Consider the following 17,294-nt stretch of genomic DNA (forward strand, 5'->3'; position numbering starts at 1 on the left):
TGTACACAAATTATTTTCATATTGTCGGTATAAAATTTATACAATGTATTACTTGGCTTTTGGCTTTTCAGTCCTTTGTCCTCTTACAGGAGAGCAATAGACTTGATAAATGATGACCATAAGTATGAAATATTAATGTAGAAAAATTTTGCCAACTTTTAAGTCTGTTGCCTTGAGAATGTTATTTTCTTCGTTGCAAACATTAGCATAATCCAAATTTTATTGAATTAAATGCATTCTGTTATTTACATGGGACAGATTGTTTTCCAGATTCTGTTCTTCCCAGAGCTGTCACTGTCCTGTATGTCCCTGGACAGCCATTTTCTTTGAGACTGTCAGACTATAATTCCTATTGCACCTTGTCTATACAACAGCCTGTGTAAGCACGGGTTGTTTTTCGATCTTTGTCTCGTTCCTCATTATTATTTGGCACTCCTAGGATACAATGCTTTAGGTAAAACTAGGAGGAAATGTTCATTTCTTACATTCAGTTTATTCCATACTGGACTTTTTTATTCAACAATGTTTGTTTCAGCTTACTACTTTTTTTCCGTTTTTCAGGAAGGCTGTATATAGGTTATAAAGATATATTCATGAGCCAAATCAAATTAACAATTCGACAGTGCCTATTGTGGGAGGAAAAAGTACAAGTTTGGGATCCTTTTATATGAAAGTTTTGGGATATAAGGTTTTCCAAATAAGGGTTTTTCGGTAATTTAGAACACCATGTATGAACTCTACTGAAACTAGAAATGACCTTCATTTGTCTTTACGCTGCCCTTGGCATCTCCCCCCTTACATGAATGTTCATTTCAATTTGGGTGGGGTGGGGCTATATTGAAATTGATTTAGTGCTATTTTAAAAGACCATAATCATCAGCACGGACTTTGAACCACAACTTTGGTAGCCGTAAAAGATGGGCCTGCTAGACACATCTGGAGGTGTAGCCTACTCCGACACATTTACGTATGCTTAAGCATTTACCCAACTATAGTTACTCACATGCCTCCAGTCTGCCTCTTCAGGCATAGAGGTAGGTAAGGGTTGCTTTAAATTCCACATTGTTTTATTGCACATGCACAGTAAAAAAAAAAACAGAATTTTGAACCTGAAAGTTGGCTAAATCTAGATCAGGCTCACAATATCTATATCAGTTGTAAATATTTCTGGGAGTCAGAACATAGAAGAATAAATTGTTATTTCACCCTGGAACCCTAACACATAATTATACAACATGTAGGGTAATGTGGCCTGGTTTATAGTTTAACACTTTTCCATGGAAACAAATAACCCATACGGTAGATTTCTTAAACTTTCTAAAAAGGTTAAGTGGAGATGTTGCCCAAAGCCACCAATCAGATCTAGATATCATTTTCTAGAATGTACTAGATAAACCAGTTAGGGGCAGCGTGCAGGGCATCTGCAGACCTCCAGTCTTCAAAAGTGCGTCACAGAGGAAGGTGGGATAGCACAGTTCACTCCCTCCACCTCCTCCTCCTGTTATGCAGATGACCTACTTGCACTCTGGAGGAGGTCACGTGGCGCGGAAGTCAACTGCCCCTGTTCTGATAAGATCGGAAGCAGCAGACTGCCATGTCACTACTGATCCCAAGATATGTCCTTGGACATAGGAGGACACCGTCACTCAAATCTTGCCCCTGTGGCCATAGTGGTCAATGTGGCATCTTGTCAAAGTGTGGGCAGGTGCGCCATGCCATAAACTGGGCCACTTGCAGCTAATCATCATGGATCAGGACTTCAGGTATCCGTTTGTGAGATTATACATTGCATACAAATGTTAAAATGCACAGCGTGGAAGTTAAACCATGATGCTCTGCCCTGTCCCTTGCTAAACAATCCTACTTCAAGTCCCTCATTTCTTCTCAGTCCTCCAATCCCTGTCACCTCTTTGCCACCTTCAATTCCATCCTCTCTCCCCCCCCTCCCCCTCTCCCACCTTCCCTCTCCGCCTCTGACTTCTCCACCTTCTTCTCTTCCAAAATTGAGGCCATCAGACTGAACATTTCCTCCTCCAATCCCTCTCCCGCCACCACCATCGCTTCACCGCCCTCTATTAATCAGCTCTGGTGCTCCTTCACCCCTACATCTGGTGATGAAGTTCGCTCACTTATTTTTTCCTATCCACCATCTACCTGTCCTCTTGATCCAATCCCCTCTCACCTCCTTCGCTCTCTTACTCCTACTGCTTGCTCTCACCTGGCTCACTTTTTCAACTTATCACTCTCCTCTGGCACAGTCTCCTCTTCATTCAAACACGCTCTCATCTCTCCTATCCTCAAGAAAGCCAATCTTGACCCCACCTCCCTTGCGAATTATCGCCCTATCTCTCTTCTCCCCTATGCCTCCAAATTACTCGAGCGGATTGTCTGCAGCCGCCTCACCAGACACCTCTCGGTCAACTCCCTCCTTGACCCCCTCCAATCTGGCTATCGCCCCCTCCACTCCACTGAAACTGCCTTGGCCAAAGTTACCAATGATCTCCTATCAGCCAAAGCCGAGGGTCACTTCTCCCTACTCATCCTCCTCGATCTCTCCGCGGCCTTTGACACTGTAGACCACCCCCTCCTGCTGCAAACTCTTCTCTCTCTCGGCCTGTCCGGTTTGGTCCATGCCTGGTTCACCTCATACCTTGCTAACCGCTCTTTCTCTGTATCCACATCCGGTTCTTCCTCCACCCCTTCCCCCTATAGGAGTCCCTCAAGGCTCTGTTCTGGGCCCTCTACTATTTTCGCTCTACACTTCCTCCCTTGGCGCTCTCATCTCCTCTTTCGGTCTTCAGTATCACCTCTATGCTGATGACATTCAACTCTACATATCTTCTCCTGATCTTTCCTCCTCCCTCCTCTCTCGTGTATCTGACTGCCTCTCAGCCATCACCTCCTGGATGTCCTCGCGCTTTCTCAAAATTACCATCTCTAAAACTGAACTCATTGTCTTTCCCCCGCCTCGACTCCCTTCCCACCATGACCTCTCTATCGTTGTTAACAACTCCACCATCTCCTCTGTCGGCCAACTCCGCTGCCTTGGGGTCACTCTTGACTCCTCTCTCTCTTTTGCCCCCCACATTCAATCCCTCGCCCAAGCCTGTCGCTTCCAACTCCGCAACATTGCCCGCATCCGTCCCTTCCTCTCTCAGGAAGCCACAAAAACTATCATACACGCACTCATCATCTCCCGCCTTGATTACTGCAACATCCTCCTTACTAGCCTCCCCCACTCCAACCTCGCACCCCTCCGCTCTATACTCAATGCGGCTGCAAGACTCATCTTACTTTCACGCCGCTCCTCCTCTGCCTCCCCTCTCTGCCTTGCCTTACACTGGCTCCCTTTCCCCTACAGAATCCTTTTCAAACTCCTTACCACCACCACGTACAAGGCTCTCTCTCAGTCTACAGCCCCTTACATCTCTAACCTCATCTCCATTCACACTCCTGCCCGCTCCCTACGCTCAGCTAATGACCGCCGCCTCTCCTCCACTCTTATCACCACTTCCCACTCCAGAATCCAAGACTTCTCCCGTGCCGGCCCACTCCACTGGAACGACCTCCCTCGCTCCATCTGTCTCTCTCCTAATCTGTGCTCCTTCAAACGAGCACTCAAAACTCACCTGTTCCTTAAAGCCTACCAACCTTCAACCTAACCCGCATCTCCTCCAAACGTTCTACCCTCTCTCCTCCCGGTCCCTCTCCCCACACTTCAACTTCCTCCAATTGTGTCTGTTTCGTTCACCCACCCTTAGGATGTAAGTTCGAATGAGCAGGGCCTTCTTCCCTCTTGTCTCCACACCTGTTCTTCTACTCCGCCTCTACTGCTTTGACTTAACTGGAGTTTCTGAAGCATTGGTATTTTTGTTTATTGTTCTGTACTGTTATACCCTGTATAGTCTACTGTTTGCTTTGTGTACGGCGCTGCGGAAATCTTGTGGCGCCTAACAAATAAATGATAATAATAATAATAATACCATAATAAATAACCAATAAAGACACGGACACCTAATTAACGTTGGAATAAAATGGGATTTATTAAATGACTTTAACGGAACCTAAAAAAAAGGCGGACGAGAGCAGGGCAGTCAGCAAACACAAAACCAATAACGGTGGAAAGGTGAGACCATAGTACCAACCAACCCAGGATCATACCTTATCTATTGGCCGATGCGAAATATCTGTCCAACGGCAAGACTACACCCCCTTAAACCACTAGAATAAGCTTTAACCAGAGTCCCACTCACAGGAACCAACACATGTGATGACACCACGAACCAAAAGGGGGAGTAGTGACCTATGACGAGATAACCCAAGCACCATATGCAAACTTACCGACTGCACTGCTCTCCTACCTACTCCCTATAAAGTACAACCAACACCTATATAAACCTAAACCATCCCCCTCCCGAGTCTCATTGGCTAAAGGACAGAAGAAACCTATTACTGGTTAAACACCCTATCACTCACACACGTGATTTTACCTTCGTTAAGTCTAATGGACACACTTTCTAAATCACTAAAAAATAACTTAAGTTACCATAAGGTTTAGGCTTGCACAGAATGCCAGCAAGGTGGGACATAGCATGTTAAAAGTGATTGTAACTATGCAAAACAGACTTTACTTGCTCTGAATCTCTATAATGTCCTACATAAATATCCATTTAAAGCATATTACCATGCACTCAACAGCATACAAACCCAACCTAGCACATTAACATTTTGACCAGCATAATATCCATCTAATTTTGCATAATATTCATCATGCAAAATAAGTAATTTATGATTATGAAATTTTGAGCCACACAGCAATTTCAGTTTTGTGGTGTTTTATAGGTGAATGAGCTTGTTTTTAAAGAAAGTGCTTCTCTTTCCCTTTCGTGGTGAAAACCAAGCTTTGATCATTTATTCAAGGAGCTTTTTGCACCATCCAGGAGGTCTGTATAAGAGGAAGCCATATATTAGGCACATTTAGACCAATTTCATAAAAACATTTCAATGTACACTAGTGACACATGTAATAAAGACAATTCCAGTGTCCCCTCACTATCATAAAGTAAAACTGCCAAATCTTACTTAGGTTTTTTTTTTTATACTAAATAACTATTGGACCACATAGCGACAATGTGACAAATACTGAAAACATGTTTTGGTTGTAAACAATTGACTGCTGGAAGGAAACCTCTCCACAACCCAACATAACAACAATGCAACAAAGCAACAAATCCTATTTTCTAAACAGCATTTTTGGTCTATTTATCAAATAATTTACTAATATATAAAAACTGCTACACATTACAAGTCAGACCCTCACCTAAACCAAACAATGAAACTTACAGATTAAATTTGCAGTCTCTCTCAGGAGCCATCTGATCTGCTCCTCAGACAGTGAGAGAGTTACTGAATTGCTAGCAGCCTTTTAACAGCACCTTGCAGGGGCAGCTCCTGATTAGTCTGCTGTGAGTCTTTCCAAGTGCTTCGTCACAATAATATATATATCTATATCTATCTATCATCATCATCATCATCAACATTTTTTTATATAGCACCAGCAAATTCTGTAGCACTTTGCAATTGGGAACAAATATTTATAAGACAATACTGGGTAATACATACATACAGAGAGGTAAGAGAGCCCTGCTCACAAGCCTACAATCTATGGGATAGTGGGAGTTTGAAACACAGGGGCATGTGGTACATCATATTGCCCATTGGACCAGCTAGAATGCAAAGGTAAAAAGTATTCAGTGGGCTGTGTGATCAGTCACACAGCAATGTTGGTCAGAGGGTTGTCTTGTGTTAGCTGTGTAGAGGGTGGTAATAGGGTGATTAAGATGCTGGTTGAGGAATATTATAAGCTTGTCTGAAGAGGTGGGTTTTCAGAGAACGCTTGAAGGTTTGAAGACTAGAGGAAAGTCTTACAATGCGAGGGAGGGAATTCCACAAAGTGGGTGCAGCCCGAAAAACGTCCTGTAACCGGGAATGGGAGGATGTGATGAGAACGGAAGAGAGATGCAGATCTTGTGCAGAACAGAAGTGTCGAGTTGGGAGATATTCTGAGACAAGTGAGGAGATATATGTCGGTGCAATTTTGTTGCAGCCTTGTATGTTAGTAGAAGAATTTTATATTGGATTAGTTGAAATACAGACTGTCCAATACAAGAAAAAAGCAGTTGTCGCATTGAAGAGCATACAGTCTAGTTAGGTAATTGGAGACCTGATTGTGGTATTTCAATTTATTAAAAGTGGTTAGTACAGCTTTAGGTAAGATTAGTACAAGTTATGATTAGACATTTCAACACTACCAGCGATATGATTTAAGTTGGGGGTGGGGAAATAGTTTGGCATGGATTTAGGAATGACATACCAGATATGAAGCAATCACAGAATGGTATAAGGTGTAAGAGCTGTGGGAATGGATAGTGCAGAAGCAAAGCAGAAATCTCGGAGTATATAAAGCTATTAAGGATGGTATTTAGGACAAGGCAGTTTAGTGGATTGCTTTCAAGTAAAGACAAGGGCCTTTGTAAATAATACTGTCAGTTTAAGGTACAAAAGTTGGGTGTAAAAAAATATGTATCACATGATCAATACCAACATTTTCACATACCACAGTTAAAAATGGGAGATGTCAGTCAGCAAATCAGTCTAGCATACACTGTAATTACTTATTAAAGCTTCCTGGTATCAAACAGCAAGGAAGAATCATATGTGTTCATTGAATTTACTGTTACAACAACATATTGCTTCCCCAACCATTTTTTATGTGAAAGTAAGATAGCAGGGAAACCCTTACTTCTTTCTTACAGTGTAATTATTCATTTGGTGTGCAATCAATTCCCTTGTGTAAACCATTACACTTTCTCATGTCTGCACTATCTTTCCAGTGGAGAGAGTCTATGCTCTTTACTTATTAACTCTCCAGTGATGTATTGATGTGTAGACAAGTCTGCTAGAGCTGTACAACAGCGTTTTGGAGGGAGGCATACTTTTATTTTCAGATTTTAACGGTTAGTTTTACCATTTTCTTTTGTCATATAGGGAAATATGATTTTACGTACACACCACACAAGATATGATGGAAACTTTTAATTTTTGCTTAAATAATGGTGCTTAATGTTTATGTAATGCTACTATTTTAGTTTAATGGTCTTATATTACTGCAAGAGGCACACTTATGCTTTTATGTCTGTCAGACCTATTAAATGGGAGCTTTCTCTCATATATATATTTTTATATATATATATATATATATATATATATATATATATATATATATATATATATATAATTATAGATCCTACTATGATAGGAGGTCCCCATATTGCTGGTTTCCCTGTAACTGGCCTGGTGCTGGTTTGTATTTTAGCAGATGGATCACGTGCTCCACCACATTTCAAATTCAAAAATGTTTATATGTTGTGACAAAGGGAGTGGTTTGCCACAGGCCTTTGTTAGGTATTCAGCTGACAGTCTGCAGGGCAAGACTACAGACATTACACATTTGTATTGCAGTGCACCTTGCTTAAAGATATGCAGCATGTTTGACAAAATGATTGTATATAGTGTGATTTAACTTACATGTTATGAAGTGGTTTAGATGTATCTTTTTCGACAACTAATAGCTAACAGGGTGTGTCTGCACTGAGACTCATCAAGCAGAACACCTAAAGAGAACTCCTCTATAAAGACCAGGGAATAAATGTATTAAACTGGGGATTTTGCAAGTCACTGATATTCTGTGACTTTGCAGGGAATAGTTAAAACACCAATGTCTTTAAAGGCAAGCTTTGACTTTAAAGACATTGCCACTTTAAATTTCACCTGCAAAGTCGGCAATCATCTGCGACTTGAAAAATACGCAGTTTAATACATTTACCCCCAGATGGGAGTGTCACCTGCCCATCAAGCTTTGGCTGGGATAGGCATGTAAAGTATTTAAATCTGAGTTTTTCAATATGTGATATGACTGATGTGGAACAAGTTGGCTGGTGGTCTGAGAGACAGAGTGCACAGTCTAGCTGCATTCTAACAGCACCTCCCCAGGTAGAAATCCTGATTAGTCTGCTGTGAGACAGGGAGGCCAGAAGACCCGGACTGGGCCTTATGTATGGAGCCCAACTTGCTCTTTCCATACACAACACCAGGGACCCTTACCAGCTCCTGCTGAAGCTGAACTAAATCTATTGAAATCTCCTTCCTATACAAAGCAATCTCTCTGGGTTTAAAAGCATGTAAGACAAACAGCCTGGGACATGGATACCTGCCATTAGGTCTCAACCCAGTGACTAGTATATATATATATATATATATATATATATATATATATATATATAATGATTTCCACAAATCACTAAACGAGAAAAAGAGAAATGGTTACATTTTTCAAATATTTATACCCCTTGTAATTGCAAGCTCAAGCAACATAGATTACTGGCTATATATTAGGAGTGATGGGAACAGAAGTGCTCTACTACAAATCTTTTCTTCAGCTGGCTGTTTGGTTGCCTCTGATCAGCCGGGCAGGTATTTTCAGTTTTATCAAAATTAACTGCGGTGAATCCGCTGGTGAGAGCTTGCGCCCTAGGAGCAGTTTCTTTGGCTGCATACACCTTTATATGGCAGGAAGCTCAGTTATTTACTGCCCATTGGCCATTATAGGTACAGTTATCTTGTACTGTAGGTTTGTTTGTCATTTTCTTGCCTGGTTCTGATTTTAAAGCTGTTGCCTGGACACTAACCATGAGCCTAGCTGAAAACTGCTTTCTTCTTCTATGCTGCCGGTGTCTTATTACTTGACTCTGCCTCTTCTGTTTCTCTTAGTGTCTACATACATTGTTGTCTCAGAAGTCTTCTTGCTTGACTCTGCACTCTATGCTGGTCTTCACTGCAGTCTTCTCTCCAAAGCTCCTTGTTGGTTGCTCTCTGCCATTGCACTGACTTGCCCACTCACAATGTCCAGTTATATAACCATGAGGGGACTGGACGATGATGTTGCAAGCCCACATTGGCACGCCATGGCCCAATTCAAAATCTCCATGCAAAATTTGTTTTTAGATGGGAAGCTAATTCCTCACCAGTCAGTGAGCAGTTAACTGAGGCTTTATTCCCCGAACATCCCGCCAGAGGGGGTTTTGTATGAGTGGCACCCTGCCAGTGGCTGTATTTTGTAGCAGGCCTGAAGGGAAGATTATTTTTTTTTTACTGTAAAAGTTATGGCAACACCGGTGATAACCTAGCAGCACAGCATGAAAATTACTACTACACTGCTTGATAAATAATAATGTCTCCCATGCAGAAACATGAGGGCCAACTCGCTTGTGGTAGATAACAAAGTGAATGAATAAAGCAAAGCAAAAAAAAAACCTAAAATGGAACCTATCAAAAAGCTCCCTACCAAACTTTAACAAATATATTTTGAACTTATAATAAATTTGAAACAATAAAATATTTAAAAGAACAATGAAAATGACCTATTTGTAATAGAAACCTTATCCTGCGTCACACGCCGCTCACCCACGGCTGCCACCCGGTAACCTAAGTATCATTCATTCCTGATTCCCTGCTTCTTCCCCGGCTGTCAGGCCAGCAATCGGCTTTGCACATGTGCAGGTGATCATCTCACCTGTGTTCACCTGTCCCGCTCATCCATTGGTTACCTCTCATTTATAAGGCTCCTCCCAGCACCTCTCAGTGCTGGTTCTTCTTGTCAGACTCCTGGCCTGGAAGCAGCTCATGCACTCTGCTGCTGCAATCACCTATTACCTGCTCCACTTGTTAGTGGTAACTTCTGCAAATCATCGCTGTCATCTCTCCAAGTGTATTGCTGCAAGTCACCTATTACCTGCTCCACTCATTAGTGGTAACTCCTGCAGATCATCGCTGTCATCTCTCCAAGTGTATTGCTGCAAGTCACCTATTACCTGCTCCACTCGTTAGTGGTAACTCCTGCAGATCATCGCTACCATCTCTCCAAGTGTGCTGCTGCAAGTCACCTATTACCTGCTCCACTCGTTAGTGGTAACTCCTGCAGATCATCGCTACCATCTCTCCAAGTGTGCTGCTGCAATCACCTATTACCTGCTCCACTGGTTAGTGGTAACTACTGCAGATCATCGCTACCATCTCTCCAAGTGTGCTGCCGCTAATCACCTATTATCTCTCTGTGGACTATCACTGAGCATTACTCAGTACTCCTACTCATTTGTGGCTATCTAGTGCCTACATTCTTCCCCGTACTCGCTTCTCGATCACTGCTCACTGAGAACTCCCCTAGTGGGCCGCGACCTGCAGGGTGGAAGCTGCCAAGCCCAAATCCCCTTGTGGGAACCTCTGGTGGAAACCTTCCACTTTGTTAGATTCCGCGCCTCTGGGTGAAGTATCACCAATCCCAGGCAGAACAGAAGGATCTCACTCATCTTAGTGAATCCTGACATCCTGACTTTGAGTCACGTGGATCTTCATTCTTCTTGCTGTTCACTGATATGTCACATACTGGCTAGTGCGCCTATGCTAGCCAAGACTTGTGTCCGACACCATGTCATCACATGGGCACACATGCAAGCCAGTATTTCTGGAGGCACATCGGGAATCTGGGAGGTTAGCCACCCTACTAAGAGGTTTCCCAGACATTCCTGGAGAGTTGGCAACTATAACTATAACACCTGCATAGACAGGCAGGCTGACCTCTCTTTTATAGCTGTTTTGTGACACCAGACCTCGTGTAGTACGCCTCTTTCTGTGCTGGAGATCAGTGTCCATTTTCTTGTAGTGCACCTCTTTCTGTATGCTGGAGAGCGGAAGACATTTTCTTGTAGCAAAGTGGTGATCTGAGAGCTTAGCTTACCTTTCCAATGTTTTGGGAGTCTCCCAGAGATTTCTGGAGAGTAGGCAATTATGTCTTAGCATCTAACTATCTAGCAACAGTTATGAGTGGGTCTGCACCCTGAAATCTCTAAAAAGAGATTTCACTATGTGTATAAGATATTAAAATGAGCTAGAGGAGGTGAACATAGGGTGAAGTTTGCACTTTAACCTCACAATAAAACCACATTTTAATTGAGTTGATGTAATCCGCTACTTGCAGGTTTCCCTTTGCTTATTTCTAGGCTCTTACGATAAAGGAAACACGTTATTTGGAAATACTTGATAGCTTATTTGTACACTGAAATTTAAAGTTGATATTTGTGTGCTACATGAAAAAACAGTCAGTATTTAAGTTATGTGCAAAACAGAATACTAATTTGCACCCCTTGCATTGTAACATGGTTTTGTCCAGGAGACTGAAATAAGAAGTTTCTTAAGTTAAGATCCTTATTGAGTCAGGCCCGAAGTTCTGTTTACTTCTGTTTTCCTTCCACTTTAAATGGGAACATGCGAGGAAAACACAATGCTAGCATTTCTACGTCCGTAAGTCATTTGTCCTTCAGGCAGATTATGTGTTTTGTCAGGCAGTGGAGATCTGGAAAGATGAGTTGAAGGAATGATTTCTGACTCACAGAATAGGCTTTTTCTTATCTTTTAATATCCAACAAATCCATTCAGAAAACATATAGTGTGACGGGTTTGTTTTCTTGAATCTGGGTTACAGAAACAGGAAAACAAATCATCATTGCTTGAATATAAATACAGTTAGGTGATGTTTCTCTGTGAAAACCTATAAGTGCAAAACTAGGGCAAATCGGCAAACATTACTTTTATCTTATTATTATCCATTACTTACTACTCCACAGTCAGTGCACATTGATTCTACAATGCAATCATTCTCTAACCTGCCATCAGGATTACCAGTGCTGCTGCTCACACAATCTCACTTACCTTTCTACTTCCTTCCACTAAATATGCCACATTAGTGCTTATTTTATGTTGTGAGATAACTTGTCTCACACATACACATAGTAAGAGGGAAAGAAAACGGGAGATTCAGAAAGGGCTGATGTGCTTTCTCTTACTTGCAAACACATGTTTTGGCATGCATCCGTCATCACTGTCAGTCGGCTCTGTAGCTGGTGCAAGTGATGCGACTAAAAATCACATACCTAAGAGGCGACTGAACTTGAATCGGCCGAATGTGCGTGAGCTCAACTTCGGCACACTCTTACTGTACATTGCCTACGTGCGTCTGCCCTTCCCATTGACGTTCTGCCTTTCAAGTTATAGGTTTTTGAAAATGTAATTTGCATTTGGACATGAATTGGATGCAATTGCATTCACTGGTGTAAGTCCTGTTCTGGCACATGCACAGAGCAATTTCACACAAAGGGGACTTGTGTACAAAGATTAATCAGGCCCTGTATGATTAAACATCTTTAATCATTGCTCTTTTTGTTGAATATTGGCCATATTACAAGTTCCAAGTCCAAATATATTGTCCCACTTCAGCAAACATGACTGCTTAAAGGTGTCGTTAGTCAGAAACTTATACAGGAGAGATAAACATCCAGCAGAACCACTCAATGTGTTAATCATTGATACAGAATGTTTAAGTGATGCGGGCGAATCTTTTGTTCAATAATGTTTGGAATCCTGAACGTCATCCAAGGCGAGAGTGAGATTGAAGACCTGTTTTATTTCACAGAGTTGCCAAGGTCGTTAGCTGTCTATTGTGGTCAATAGGTTCTTCACATGAAAAACTCCACTGTAGATTTATAAACCACAGTATATAATCCATAAGAAAAACCATGATTTTGACATGAGGCCATTACTGGAGATCAAGTCAATTATTTCTGTTCTACCTGACCTGGGACAATGGGGCCATCTCAAGGCCTCTACTTGTACCCATCTAACACCTCCACAATATAATTCTACTATAAGGCTTAAATTTCAGGATCTGTAATAAATCATAATATTAGACAGAGTACCCCAAATTTCAGAAAAAAACCCTTATTCAGAATTCAGTTTTTAAGATGAAGAATTATAAGATGTATACATTTTAAATATGAATAATCAATCTTCACTGATACATAATAGCAAAGCAAACATATATTAAACATAATAAATACCATATTGTGGAATGGGGAGATTATACATGTTAGCAAGGTAAATGAATGATCACCGATAGGTATGAACTAGACCAATATCACAGTAGAATACGCTTTTATGCCTATATTTAATATGATAATATGTGGGTATTGAGTTGTTTTCTAGCATGGGTCCAATATTGGCATATATTACGTGTTTGTAATATGACACAATCACTCTACATTCTCCAAATAATATGTTTGATTTGAAAGAGTAATTTGTAGTCAGTAATAATATATATTATAGTAAGCAAAGTTTTTTTAAAAAAAACAATACTGATGGTGAAGTAGTGTGAGGTGTTTGCTGCCTGCCCACTAGAGCTCTAGAGGGTCCTCATGTCTTTTATAGTTCATGCCAAGATTCCTGCTTGTCTAGTGTTCTCCAATGTTCCTACAGAGCCTGGTGCTTGTGGGACAAACAAGAAACTTATATAGGTGCTTATCATCTGGAGGTTCAGTGCTGTGTATGTGGCTCTGTTGCATGTACTATAGAGTGAGCTGCACACCATGCATGGCTCTGTCATTATAGCCTTTATTGTGAAATAGTGCAGGACATGAAGCACTACAACTTTTCCCAGAACATATAAATGGGATGATGTCTTTCCCAGATACCAAATTAGTTTCACCATTGTTCCTCTTGAAACGTCAGTAATATGAACAATTTTCATAGCTATGATCATTTGCATCACTGTAGCTCATGTAAATGTTTCCAAAGAATCCACCGTCTCTCAAGGACAGCAAGGTCTTCTCCTTTTGGTACCATAGCCAACATATTAGGCAACTGGGATTACCTAGCAGTTGTAACTTGATGTCATGTTAACTCAAGAAGCACACCTGAGTGGAAACACCCGCATATCCATCATATACTTATAGGGCATATCACTCTTTTACTTGGACATATTTGCATATTATCTCTTTCCATCATTTCTACTGTTTAATACAAATATGCATGCCTTGAATTCCTGGTTAGTGAAACTGTTGTGAGGGCCCTTGTTTATTTTTCACAAATGAAATATATTTTACAATGTTTATTTACAGTTTAGACCAGTGCTTTTTTTGTCATAGAACTCACCGGAACTGAGTTCCGGCACCTTTTTTCAATGGATTTTCCAAGTTTTAAAAGTAACTTTTGAATATTTGATGCTTGGACAATTTGGACTTGAATCCCCCTGTCGAGCGTAGCAGGTCATTGGCAAAATCATTAAAACAGTGCATGCGGGCTGCTTGTGTGTTGAGTCTGATGCATGCGTACTTCGTCGGCGCTGGTTGTGATAGCACTGTTCGGCTTGTGGCACTGCTCAGCTTGTGACTGGTCGTGTGGTCGCGCGCTGGGTACTTACTGCGGGCGGCGACCGTTATGTTTCGTTATACAAATGACGTGTGTGGGTGTGTGTACAGTGACTGACTATGTCATGTGAGTTCCGGCACCTTTTTTCTATCAAAAAAAGCACTGGTTAAGACTAATTAGATTGAAGCACAACTACAATATTGTGACTGACCATTTTGTAATGGACGTTCAAGATCCTCATTTTTAAATCTGCTCAGACTGCTTTCACCTTAAAATGAACACAGCACTGGACTGCACATGTCTAATACCCATTTGTAAAAGTCTTTATACAGCTGTTTTTAATAACCTCTCAATACAAAGTATACCTCCTGCTTTGGACAAGTAACTGAATGTCTGGGTGCCTGGTGTCCCAGAAGCTTTAGGGAATTGATAGTTTGAATTTATTTTAGATGCCGTTAAACACTTTTTATGTAGTGAATTAAAAAGAATAAATGATACAAAGCAATATCCTTGTGTTCTACACCACTCCCATGTCGCTACACCACTCCCCTTTTTCTCTTCACCTATCAGTCATGTCTCCTCTGTGTCCTCCACCACTGCCATATTCTCCCATGTCCCTATAGCTTTCCTTCATACCTTCCTTTTCATTTTACCTGCCTTCATGTCTTGTCTGTGCTCCTTCACTTCTTCCTCCTGTGTCCCCTGTGTTCTACTGCTGAGAGGAGGGAGGAGGGGGCAGCCCAATGACTACTGATTGGGGTTTCCTGCAGCCACTGCTGATACAGGTTGACAGGAGAATGACACTTCTGATGCAGGGCATCAGCCCACAAGGAGGGAGACACTTAAAGGGAACAGGAGTAACAGATCTTTGAATGGTTGACTTTGACTCACCTTGTTTAGTGATAGAGAGGAGGGAGTCCTCTCTGTTATATATATATATATATATATATATATATATATATACATACATTTATATATAATGTATGTATGTATGTGTGTGTGTATACACACCCAGAAAGTCAAACTACACCTACACTATGGGCTAGATTTACTAAACTGCGGATTTGAAAAAGTGGAGATGTTGTCTATAGCAACCAATTAGATTCTAGCTGTCATTTGTTTAGTACATTCTACAAAATGACAGCTAGAATCTGATTGGTTGCTATAGGCAACATCTCCACTTTTTCAAACCCGCAGTTTAGTAAATCTACTCCTATGTATCTTAAGATCTTTTTATATTAGCTTTAATTAAATTAAGCACATTTAAACCACTTTTAACTTTATGTATTATTTTGTTTTGCAGTGTGCATGTACAGAGAGCCATCACTGCATGAAATTGGAGAGAAGCAAGGACGTTCAAGAAAAAGTTCAGGGACACCAACCATGAATGGTGGAAAAGTTGTTAATCAAGAGTCAACATAGCCAAGATCCTGGCCTGTCCTGACAGTGAACCCTCCGGAAATTGAGAAATAATACATACAAACTGACATGACAGGTTCCGCTGATTACGTTTTGAACTCAAAGTTTTCTTCTTTGGATAGAACAAAGAAATGGAAATTGAATTGCCTGTGCAATGTTTTAAACCAACCAGAAAAAAACATGAAGAAAATTTCTTGAATCTGGACTCCATTCATATTTTATGCAAAGTTTATTGTGTGATCAAATAAGTTCCCATCTCTGCATAAAAATATACAATAAAGATATTACCTTTAAAAGAAAATAAAGTTCTGGATAAATAAATCTTAAAATAATCCATACAAGCCATTAATCAAAAATCTGTGTGAGATTTGCATTAATGAAATGTTCCACTGTTTTAGATTTGTATCTATTTACAAAGCACGTTATTTTATATAGATGCAATCATTCTTAGAAAGTGCAGGCAAGAGACTTCAATGTGGGGTATTCATATCTGAATTCACAGGCACGGTAGACACACAAAACACTCTAAACAGCAAGTAACATATTAACTGAGAGCTAGCAACATGAAAAAAGATAGTGGGACATTAAAACGGGTATGACTTGACACAATGTCACAGCAACTATTCTGAAAGCTACATCAAAACTGATATATATATATATATATATATATATATATATATATATATATATATATATATATATATATATATATATATATTTATATATGTATTTTATATTATAACAAAGGGCTGTCTGAGTTCCACACACACTTTTCTTCACACTTTTCACAATTGGGTGTGACATCACATTACCTGCATGCTGAGGATAGAAAATGAAAAATAGTTTGTTTACTGTGAAAGACCACAGCTCTGAAGGGCTTTGCAGATTGGCTTTTTATTTAGATAGAAATGAAAATAGATATGACACAACTTTTCTGCTTACCAAATTAATGTAAGATACAGCATCCCTGTGTTGTGTTTTGAATGACAATGATTATAGCTTGAGGGGTGCATGCATTCAGCTTGTGTTCTATACTTTATTTTTCTACAGTGGGAATTTAGATTGCGGGGCATGGAGATTTTTGTAGGGTGAAGGGCGGGACATTTTGTAATATTTAAGCACATTTTAGCTTGCTAAATTAATATATATGTGTGGGTGTATGTGTATATATATATATATATATATATATATATATATATATTATATACACACACATACACACACACACAGTATATATGTATTGTAGCAGTGGCAAGTTACTTTGTTGGTGCTCTGAACCATCTAACTTTTCAGTTGGGTTTGTGATTTCCTCACAGCAATTCTCTCTAACCCTGTCACTGCAAACAGTTCAGTCTCTGGAGGTACAAATATACTTCACCCACAGTACACAGCCAGTAATACAGTGATTGTTGGGGAGACGCTCCTTACCGTTATATACAGAAGCATTCAAGTATCATTCAACTGCTTGTACGTTGGCTAAATGTTAAATACATCATCATTTCTGTTTTAGTTAACCATTGTTAAGTATTTTTTTAAATGTACTCCACTACACTGAAAGCAGC

At 40.4% G+C, this 17,294-nt stretch overlaps 1 protein-coding gene across 3 annotated transcripts in view; it reads left to right on the top strand.

Annotated features, from left to right (window-relative positions):
- FGF12 (fibroblast growth factor 12) overlaps nt 1–16,047 on the top strand; it is a 406,239-nt gene extending 390,192 nt beyond the window's left edge. Inside the window, exon 6 of one of the 3 annotated variants that reach the window (XM_075202288.1) lies at nt 15,617–16,043. In XM_075202288.1, coding sequence (XP_075058389.1) covers nt 15,617–15,735 — 119 coding nt within the window. In that variant the 3' untranslated portion in view covers nt 15,736–16,043. Of the gene's footprint in view, nt 1–15,616 lie in introns of all 3 variants that reach the window. The other 2 variants (XM_075202287.1, XM_075202286.1) reach the window with 2 other exon arrangements.
- Nucleotides 16,048–17,294: the final 1,247 nt, after the last annotated feature.

Source organism: Mixophyes fleayi, chromosome 3 (assembly GCF_038048845.1).
Source record: "Mixophyes fleayi isolate aMixFle1 chromosome 3, aMixFle1.hap1, whole genome shotgun sequence".
In the NCBI taxonomy this organism is placed as follows: domain Eukaryota; kingdom Metazoa; phylum Chordata; class Amphibia; order Anura; family Limnodynastidae; genus Mixophyes; species Mixophyes fleayi.